At 40.5% G+C, this 10,084-nt stretch overlaps 2 protein-coding genes across 2 annotated transcripts in view; one reads left to right on the top strand and one right to left on the bottom strand. All coding sequences in view use genetic code 11, as the record gives it.

The window, feature by feature from the left end:
• Positions 1 to 2,841: 2,841 nt before the first annotated feature.
• On the top strand, positions 2,842 to 4,326 carry EGR_03438 (ADP-ribosylation factor 4; the record flags this gene model as incomplete). Its single annotated transcript, XM_024492687.1, has 3 exons — positions 2,842 to 2,908; positions 3,411 to 3,799; positions 4,240 to 4,326. 3 exons carry the CDS (start codon positions 2,842 to 2,844, stop codon positions 4,324 to 4,326), a joined length of 543 nt encoding a protein of 180 aa, XP_024352820.1.
• A 2,306-nt stretch (positions 4,327 to 6,632) lies between these two features.
• Positions 6,633 to 10,084, bottom strand: part of EGR_03439 (Synapsin-3) — a gene marked incomplete at both ends in the record, with an annotated part of 14,050 nt that continues 10,598 nt past the window's right edge. Inside the window, 3 exons of the mRNA XM_024492688.1 lie at positions 6,633 to 6,894; positions 7,554 to 8,438; positions 9,085 to 9,194. Coding sequence (XP_024352821.1) covers positions 6,633 to 6,894; positions 7,554 to 8,438; positions 9,085 to 9,194 — 1,257 coding nt within the window. The remainder of the gene's footprint in view (positions 6,895 to 7,553; positions 8,439 to 9,084; positions 9,195 to 10,084) is intronic.

The raw sequence follows: 10,084 nt of genomic DNA on the forward strand, positions 1-10,084 counted from the left end.
TTTGTGTGTCTTAACATTAAATGATTAGCATATTATTAATCTTACTTGACCAGTCAATAAAGTATTCTAGGAATTTATCACGTACTACAAATAAAGCTTCTTCTGTGAGATAAGGGGATACGGGAGGAAAAAGGATTCCCTGTTGGCTTGGCATTCAACCCTTTTCACAAGGCTGGAATTTCCGGTTAAGTGGATGAAGAACACTTCCACTGTACATCTGTTTATACATGTATTGCATTAATTGAATACCTCTTCTTTAATGCTGCTGCCGAAAATAATCTCCCAACCAATTTTTCCATGAGCAAGCAGTAGCAGTGTCACCTTTCCTACCGCTGGTGTTTTATCCATTCGGCAATCTCTAATGACGAAGTTCTGCAAACAAGAGTTATTTTTTCTATTGTAAATTTGGCCGCCTGCAAGTAAGTGGGATACCTTGGCACATTAAAATCAGATGGTTTATTAAAAATGCACAAAATTTGTGGTTTTCTTTGAGAAATGCAGTGTGTGTAAGTTTCAGGTATACTTACTGTAACAGTGATTTAGATCATGATTCGTAAATATGGTTTGAGTAAGTTTGGCAGCGCTGATAAATGCAGTGAGAAAAGTACACCATGAAAGGCAACCAACAATGCTGGCACAAGTACATACCAGGGCATGGATTAGTCGCCAACTTTAAAGCGAACCTTCCTGAGCCGAGGGGCTATCATCGTCACGTCCAAAATATTTCAAAATTTCCCTTTCTGCTATATGTCAGGTCGACAAGCCATTTCCATAACCATTTCTCCAAAGTCCTTATTTAAAATCCCGTTCCCAGTGCGTAAGGTGTGAGTTTGTCGGTTTGAAATCTCTAATCTGAAAAATGACTGAGTTAGAGCTATGCAGCAACCTTAAGGAGCTAGCTTGAAGCAGTCTATCACACCAAAACAAGGCAAGTTAGAGTTTACCTGATCCGTTTTCAAGTTCATTAGAATGACTTAAATTTGTGCAGATTTCGCACCGCCTGATCTTTTGTTGAGAATTTAGCCGGTGTTCTTAAGGCACAATCAAACAAATTCTCTACTCATTGCCATAAAAGCTTACTCTTTTACCTTAGCACCTGTAACTTGGCAACAAACTACATATTACTAAGACCTCCAAATTTTCACAAAAGCAGGGCTATTCGCACGTGCACAAGAAAAGAAAACAACACAAACAGCAGAATTCTCAAACCACTTAGAGGCGCTGACGTTTTGGTCAGGGTAAAATTCACCAGATTTTTGATAGAAAGATGGGATAATAACCGAAGATAATTAAAACAGACATGGAAGCACAAATCTTCTTTTATTCAGCCGGTTGCTTTCATAGAAATCTCTAATACTTATGTAACCCTTGAGTTAGTTTGTGAAAACAATTTTGGTAACTATTAAAAACCTCAACTAATAAGGCCTAAAACAGCCTTGTTTAATGGGGCGAGAATAAAAACCGGCGGGTCATTTGCACGAGTTTATAAATAACGTAAATTTCGCTATAGCCAAACAAATATTAGAAAAATCGATGGTGAGGTTCGAATAAAATTAGATGTTTTTATCTCGTTAAATATTTTTTTAAAAATCACTCTAGTCATCATATACAAACGTTATGAAGTTTTGGCTGATATTTTGATGAGGCATGCAATCGCTAGTTTAGTTGAAATTGATACATTGTAGTCGCTAATTTGGATGTTTGCGGCTTGGATTGTGTATCCTGTTCCCTCAGCTTGCAGCATATCCTTGTAACCGCAATGTGGATTATACGAAAATACTACCGAACGTACATAAGTTTGAAGTTTGCTAGAGCTAACAAATCACAAAGACGTCACAGCTAATGCCATCATTTGGGTTATTACAGTTGCAACCATAACTTAAATGGTATAAATTAGTTAAAAAGGGAGAAGGTGTTATAAGTCAACTTAGGTGGGGAGACGTAGCATCTGACACTCACGGTAAGAGAGCAATGAATTTCCAGTACACGGTGTTTCTGTAGGCAGGGCTCATTGCCACACGTGTATAACACACTTGTGTATATCTTAATGTGAAGACGAATTATATACATAAATATACCTAGTAATCTTTTATTTAATTGCGTTTATTGGTGATTGCTAAAGTGCTTGTCCTTATTAAACGAATTCGGAACCCTCCTCAGTCACATTAAAAAGTACTTCTGTGATAGAAAAAAAGGTATAAAACAGTGCAAACGCAAACGGCGCAAATTGCATTAAGAACAAGTAAAATAAATTTTACACAGCAAGCCAACTAATTTTACTATTACACCGATTTTAAGAGCACATCCATGAAGACCTCTACGTAATGTGATAAATACTAAAGTAATTTTAGAATATGCCTTTGATCAAACCATTAAGGAGCAGCGTGGTATTAGCAAAATCTAAATTATATGAAATTTTGGTAATTGGAATTGCAAACGCCGAAGGTAGCTGATGATTGTGAATTTGTTAAAAGAAGGAGAGTTAAGTAAAAACGGACTTTTAAACTAACTACAGATACAGTGATTGCCTAAAAAGATCCAGCAAATGCCCTCTTCTCACTCCCTATTCAACTTAGGTCACCAATATAAATTTGAAGAGTTTTTCATTTTTTTAAATTGGTTGAAACAAAAAAAGCGTTCCAAGCCGAATTAGGACATTTAATGACGCTTATGTACCATACTGTAGTGCAAAATTTCTCCATCTCCATTGTCGTTAATATCAATCAAATGGATGCCGGGCCGAATCCGCACTTTTAGAGAAGTTTCCAGGGTGTCGTTGAATTGACGTGGCGTGGGGTTTGGTTTCCGTTTACACAGCACTGAAGTTGAAACTTGCTAAAAATGGGCCTTACCATATCTTCTCTATTTCAACAACTATTTGGGAAGAAGAATGTTCGTATTTTGATGGGTAAGCTTGATAAATCATCGTTCTAAATCGCATGATCTTCGCGTTTTTGAACAGCTGGGGACCTAGTTTTATTAATTCTAATTTTTTCCTTCATTGGCCTCACATCTCGTAAATTTCGTTGTGCTCGTGGTGATGCACGAGTGCTCGGTTCATGCTTTTCTTGACACCTACATTGTTGTTGTTTCTATTTCTTTAAATGGCCATTTCACTAGGCCTTCCTTGTCGTTTTAAAATTTGCGCCCACAATCTGCTTATTTTTACCCTGTTCATTTTCAATTGTTGCATTTTGCTGGGCCTGATTTAATGTCACCTTTTTTGGTATCAGGAAAAGTACCTATGATTTTTTTGTATTGATTTATAATCATGTAGTGGATAGTGACAAATGGAAGTAGAGTTGTGAAACTCTTCCCTCTGTTTTTTCCAAATCGTAACAACCTCATAAAACTTACCTAGTCAGTTGGTGTGCTACTGTTTCAATCTTTGATACGTTTCTTCTTTTCAGTTGGTCTAGATGCCGCCGGAAAAACAACAATTCTGTACAAATTGAAGCTTGGTGAGGTTGTTACAACAATCCCCACCATTGGTTTTAACGTAGAATCTGTTGAGTATCGCAACCTCAATTTCACCGTCTGGGATGTAGGAGGGCAGGACAAGATTCGCCCGCTGTGGCGACACTATTTCCAGAACACACAAGGTCTCATCTTTGTTGTGGATAGCAATGATCGTGACCGAATCGGCGAAGCTGCCGAAGAGTTACAGAAGATGCTCTCCGAAGAGGATTTGGCCAATGCTGCTGTCCTTGTTTTTGCTAACAAACAAGATCTGCCAAACGCTATGCCAACCACAGAAGTTACCGACAAGCTGAGGCTTCATAACCTTCGTAATCGCGAAGTAGGTCTTTTACCGCCGTTTTGGCCTCTTTTTACCCAAATGTTGACTATAACATCAGTTTTGGTGTGCTCTCATGATTTTTTAACATACATTCTGGTAGTTAATGCCAATTTATGCCATTTGGGAGTTAGAATTTTAGTAACAGATCGTTTTACGGTACTGGTGCTATTTGCGCCGACGTTAGCCTGCTTAATCAGTTTATTGTAACAAGTGCTTTTAAACGCGGATGCAGTACCATGTTTGTGAAAATATTTTTTAAGTTCTTAAAAGTGGTCTATTTGAGTTTTACGTGATCTAGTTCCTTATATTTGAATTCATTTAAGATGCAAAAATTCGTATTTCAACCGTTGATCGTGGCTTTTGTTATCTATTTATCTTGGGCCGTTTGGGTGTTGATGTATGGAAAGTGAGCTTCTTTTCATTGCTTCGGACACTTTTAGTGGTACATACAGAGTTCTTGTGCGACAACAGGAGAGGGTCTTTACGAGGGAATGGATTGGCTCTCAAAAGTCCTTCTCAAGTCCTAAACAAAGCTCTGGTGACAGTGCAGGCACTTGCATTCACTTCACTCGATTACCTTCTGCTCGTCACCACCCACATTGCGTGCGCTAGTTACCTCCTGTCTCACCTCCTCCTCCTCCTCGGTTTGCGCTTACTCTACGTGCCTGGGCAATCTTCAGTGCCGATGTGCACACACATTCCATCAGACTAATTGTTTATTGGCGTTTGGCCTGTCTAACTGCCCTTGATAGTGTGCGTACCTGGCGCCTGCTCAGTTATCTTTCCTTTCATGACTGTACCATATCCGATCTTGTATGCTTGTTCGTGTTTTACTTCTCAAAGATGTCCTTCTCATCATCTTGTAATTTGAATCACGGTCCCTTTGTGTACATCGCGGCAGCTTCGTGCTGCCTTAGCTATCACTGATAACAGAATTGTACAATGCTTTCTACTGGATTCTTAAAGGTAGTGATGTCTCGGTGCACACGTATGTGAGCAAAATTTTTGTGGGTGTACATAAGAGATAGGTAAATAGAGAGGAATGGCACCAGCGGAGATTCATCCAGTTTGCGAAGGAATCAAAATGAACCTTAAGATGGCTTTTTGAAGCCAACGGCGGTGACCCTCACATAACTAGGTGGGACGTGTCGATAGCTGGCTCCGTTAGTAAAGAGTACGTTTGGGAATAGTACTTACAATCAGGTAGTGTTTCGACTTCTGCTGGAAAGTTCCCTTCAAGACAGCTGTTTGCTCAGGCAAGTAGCTTGGGTTTGGCCCTCGGTGCTCAGATGTGGTTTCACTCCTCTTTTCACCTAATCGTTCTGACACCGTTTGGCTGCGTTTTTAGATCATTGTTAACATTTTGTAACATGGACTGAAATTCTACTACTCCTCACACCTTCGATACCAATGATTTGAATATACCTCTTCTGTGATTGCACTAATTTGCTCGGTTAAGGTCCTGCTTTGTTACTACTTCCGGAAGGAAGATGCAATTGGGATAATTGTCAAGCACCCGATACGGTTATTTAGGTCCTTTGGCTGCGAGTCTGCACAAATTCAGCCATCCATTAATATTGCACAAAGTCTGATTTCTTAAGACTGGAAGCCTTAATCTCAAGGCAACTGAAATATTCCAAACCATTGACAGTGATAGGGCCCAAAATTTACATGCATGTATGCATGGGAAGGCTAGAGGATCAGAGTTCCAGGCCACCGTCGGAGGATGCAAAGATCATTGTAACACGTTTTCATAACCACATTTGTGCAGCATTCGTCCTAGTGTATGTGCGAGCGGTGGGTTGCCAACGCAATTATCCACTGCGGCGACTGGACTTCTTGCTGACGTCCAAATCGCACTTGCTATTGACATTGCTCTCTCAATACTGGTTGATACAACTGGGAGCCGTAAACGAAAGGTTCTTCTTCAGAAATGATCATAAGTGGTCAATCCGTGGGAAGTTCGGTTTTTACCCTCATCCCTATACGGCAGCGCAACGCATGACCCGCACCTCATGCCACCTCAATACCTACCCATGAGAAGATCTCGTCCCACACTTTAGGCTGGGAGGTGCAGGTAGATAAATTTGGATAACGTTATCAAAACGAAAACTTTGTACTTTCCTTTAGCGGTTACATTAATTGAGGATATATGTGGAATGTGTGGGATGGATGCGTACGTGGTGGTGGTGGTATTGCTATTATCTTTAAGCGTAAAATGATCATAACTGTGTGGAATGTTTGGTGAATGGAGGTGTGGTTGACACTGCTAGCACCATGTATGTATATCCTGTCTTTCCCAATGCTAAGTAAATATTTTCATATTATTACGGATGAGCTGGGAGACAATTTGTTTATTGCTAGTGCACTTCACCATCTTGTGCCGTTCAAAATTCCTTTTTATAAATGATTATTTAGGATGGAATTTAAATTAAGCCATTTGCCAGTGTTTTTATTATGGACCAGTCTACCACCTGTCGTGCAAAATTTACTGACTTGCTACAGGAATTTCTTGCTTTAAGGTGAAATAGAAGACTGAAATAAAATTACGGCGGTTTATTCAAATGTTGCATCTTGATTTTTTTAAGGGATAAATGAGCGAGACGAAAGCTAGTCGAAAGAGTAGATGCCAAATGACAGATAGGCTAATATTTGCGTAACACAGGAAGGGTGAGTGAGTGAATGAGCACAAAAATGGTTTCCATTTTGCTGCTTTGATAACACAAACACCACATGTGGGTAAGAATGAGTGAAACGTTCTATCGGCTATTTGACACAACACATAGCCTATGGGGAAACTAGCTCACTACTTATGATAAGATCTGCTGTGTCGTTATATATCGCCAAAAATACCGGCAAAGGTCTTTCTAAGATTTTTCATGGTGTCATCTGCGTCATCAGGATTCCCGGAGGACTGCTGCGAGGTCTGCCTGGATCGTGCAGCCATCGAAGTGGTGGTGGCGGAGGAGGACGAAGAGGTAGTAAGCGTGGAGGCGATCTGCGAGGTCTGATTCACTGATGCCGGTGGTGATGGTACACTCCAGGGATCGTTGTGCCGAGATCCCAACTGTGATTGCCCGAAATCCATCGATGATCTATGATGTAGCAGCAGAATGATTGGATGGGCTTTTAATAACTGTCTCGAGATATAGACCTTTGAAATGAGGAAAGTCGCTCACATTTTTGCAGCAATGCGATCTCCGATTTAAAAAAGGTTTTAACTCACCCCCCCCTTCCAAACCTCTATGAGATTGTTGCAAAACAGTATAGTTGTATGAAACAATAAAAAGGCATTAAAATTTTAAATTAATGCAACAGTGTAGACTGCTTTAAACATCAACGAGACGAAATGGTTGCCTTAGTATAGTGGATGAATTACTCCAAAGGCCCAAATTAAGACTATGCGACCAACGCTGAGCAGGAGGTAGTCGAAGTGGATTGCTCTGCAATGACATCGGACCACATGAGACATGAGCTGGGTGAATTTCACCGCGCTCACCCCAAAAGAAAACTAGTTCTCATATCTACCAGGAGTGATTTGCTTGAATTGCAACAATATTAAACAGCACTTATTTCGAATGCCAGCAAAAAATCTGCATAATTTTGTTCGGCTTTACCGAAGATTTTGGCAGCAGCAGCTACTGCTTCCGTCCGTAAACTAGTGAATATCACAAGTGAATAACTAGTCCCAGTAATGTTGACTGTTTCTGTTATCATCGATGGCTTACAGCTTTATTAAAAGTCAGATACTCACGTATCGAATTTCACAGATCCGGAAGTATCCCTCTCCTGTGATTGACTTTGGAAGGTACTCATCGAGGATTTGCCCTGCATCTGGGGCTGGAAGATGTTCATCGAAGGATCAAGGGTGTTGGTGTTGGACGCAGAGATGCTTGATGTTGTGCCACTTCCGCAAGAATCAAAAGCGCGCGTTTCGAAACTATTGACAAAAGAGGATTGTCTCGGTGGTTGAGGAGCCGCCTCTTTCTGCGGACGTCCTCGAATATACTCCGGACCTTCAGCAGATGGCTCTCTAATTGCACGTCCACCACTACCACTAGTCCAGGAATCAGATGTTCTCGGTTCAAATGTGGGTATTGATGCAGCGGCAGGAGTAGAAGTAGACATCCCCAAGCTCTCATCACTCTCTCTTGAGTAGTTAGTTCGTTTTGGTTGTGGATAACTGGAGAAGTCCATGGAAGTGGTTCGTGTAGAAGCAGTTTTGGATTTGTCGAACGATTCTTGATTTGTAAACTCGTTTCGTGTCAATTGTGGTTCAAACGGAGATTGCGTTTTCTGCTGTGGCTGGAGCGGTGCTCGAACCTGACTAAAGTCCATGGTCCCTCCTGATACGTTTGAACGTCCACTCTGGGACTCTCTAAAGCTCTGTGAAGGTGAAGGCCCACTGGGAGGAGGCTGAGATTTCGGTAGTTGTTGTTGCTCTTGCAATGAAAACGAAGACGGTTGTATTTGCTGCTGCCGATTCTGTCCGAATGTCGGTTGCATTGATTTTTCTTTTACCGGAGTAGTTGTACTAAAAACTGATTGTGATCCCGATCCCATTTGTACTGGCGGACTTTCAGCTGGTGCCTGAGTTGGTTTTGTGGGCGGCTGGGACATATATGGTTGAGAAATAGCTCTATAAAAGCCATAAATACATGATCAGTTAGAATTATTAGGTAACCACCTATCTCTACTTTAATGTAATCAAATAAGCGATTCGAAAGATGCATAATTCAATAATGTTTAAGACGTGTGGACTACATTTTGATAATTATTAAACTTGTAGTGTTATGGAAACGCCCATAAGTGGTAAATTGGTTGCCGTAGTAACTGAGATGTGTTGACAAAACATGACTAAATGTGAAAAAGGAGAAAGGAGAGCTTGACAGCACTTTCCCATAGAGGAGACAATCTTCTCTTGACTTTGCGAGGAAGAATATTGTAGGTTGAACGGATAATCCAATGCATTTTACTTCTGCAAACATTATATGTGCAAGTCACCTTTAAATGGTTTGTAAACAGTTTTTCGTATATAATATATGTATATTATAACGGAACATATAATAGCTTTTAATTCGACATAGACATTACCTACACCCACCGCTTAGATGTCTTTACAGCCATAAATCAGAGTACTGTTAGATTTTGTGAACCAAAAAGGCACACAATGGCTTCATTATTTGGGATCCTACTAACTAAAAAGATTAGGATAGTGACCTTTTTAAATAGGATTATGTAGAATTTGTCAGTGGATAAACTGGTGTGTAGCTAAGCAGACTTACCCTGGTGCCGCCTTATTTGCAAACTCCATGCGTTGAAGAAGTAGTTCAGCGATTCTAGCACGATCTTCCTCTTGACCATCACCCAGAAGGATAAAATCAGATCCATAGACCTTCAGACGAAAAATAGAGAGAATTTAATAGTCAGGGTTCTACTAACAGTCTCGCTACCAGTCACAAATATGCGTGACGTGGCCTGTACCAGTGACTACACCGAATCACGCAATGCAGAAGAAGTGCTTAAAATCAAAGCGACAAAACATAACATTTTTCAGATCCAGGGCAGCGCTGCTCCATTGTGGGCTTTGGTAAGAGATTCTTCTCTGACATTGCTGAAAGTAACGTGTTAAGCCACTGATTATGAGCTTTTACAAGGTACTCCTTTCACCCACTAATGCAGAGGTGCTTTAGGCTGTCTCAAAAGCATTATTAATTTAGCGGTTGCTTTTTAAATTCATCATTTTAACAAAACCTTAAATAAGTCCCAAGGTTAGTGACATTTTAAACCGATTCTAGTTGTAAGCCACTCAAAATATCAAAGAAATGTATGAGTGTCACCAATGAACAAATGATGTGGGTCAATAATTGAGGAGATGCAGCTACAATTACATAAAGCCTAAAAACTAGTCGAGCAGGTGGACTCAAAACAAAGGCATTGTAAGTTTACGCACTCATCCTAAAGAAGGATGTAGATTGTGAACTAATGAATGAGCACAGTCATACAAAATAAAAAGGGGAAAATCCAAATCCAACTGGTTATAAACCAGTCGAAGTCGGATGCAGCACGTTGGAAAAGGCTTCGTTCTCCATTCTCGATTGGAGGTGATAGTGACTTGGTGCTACTGACACCACATTTGACAATGATTGTGCCAAGAACCAATTTTTTAGCAATGCCTTATAATCGTGAATGGCAGAACAATCGGTCTACACCTACATCACCTGAGGAGGGGGAGGCATGGAGGATGCTCTAAGACCAATGCCTTTCATCACCCACTTGCCATGC

Source organism: Echinococcus granulosus (assembly GCF_000524195.1).
Source record: "Echinococcus granulosus chromosome Unknown EG_S00018, whole genome shotgun sequence".
In the NCBI taxonomy this organism is placed as follows: domain Eukaryota; kingdom Metazoa; phylum Platyhelminthes; class Cestoda; order Cyclophyllidea; family Taeniidae; genus Echinococcus; species Echinococcus granulosus.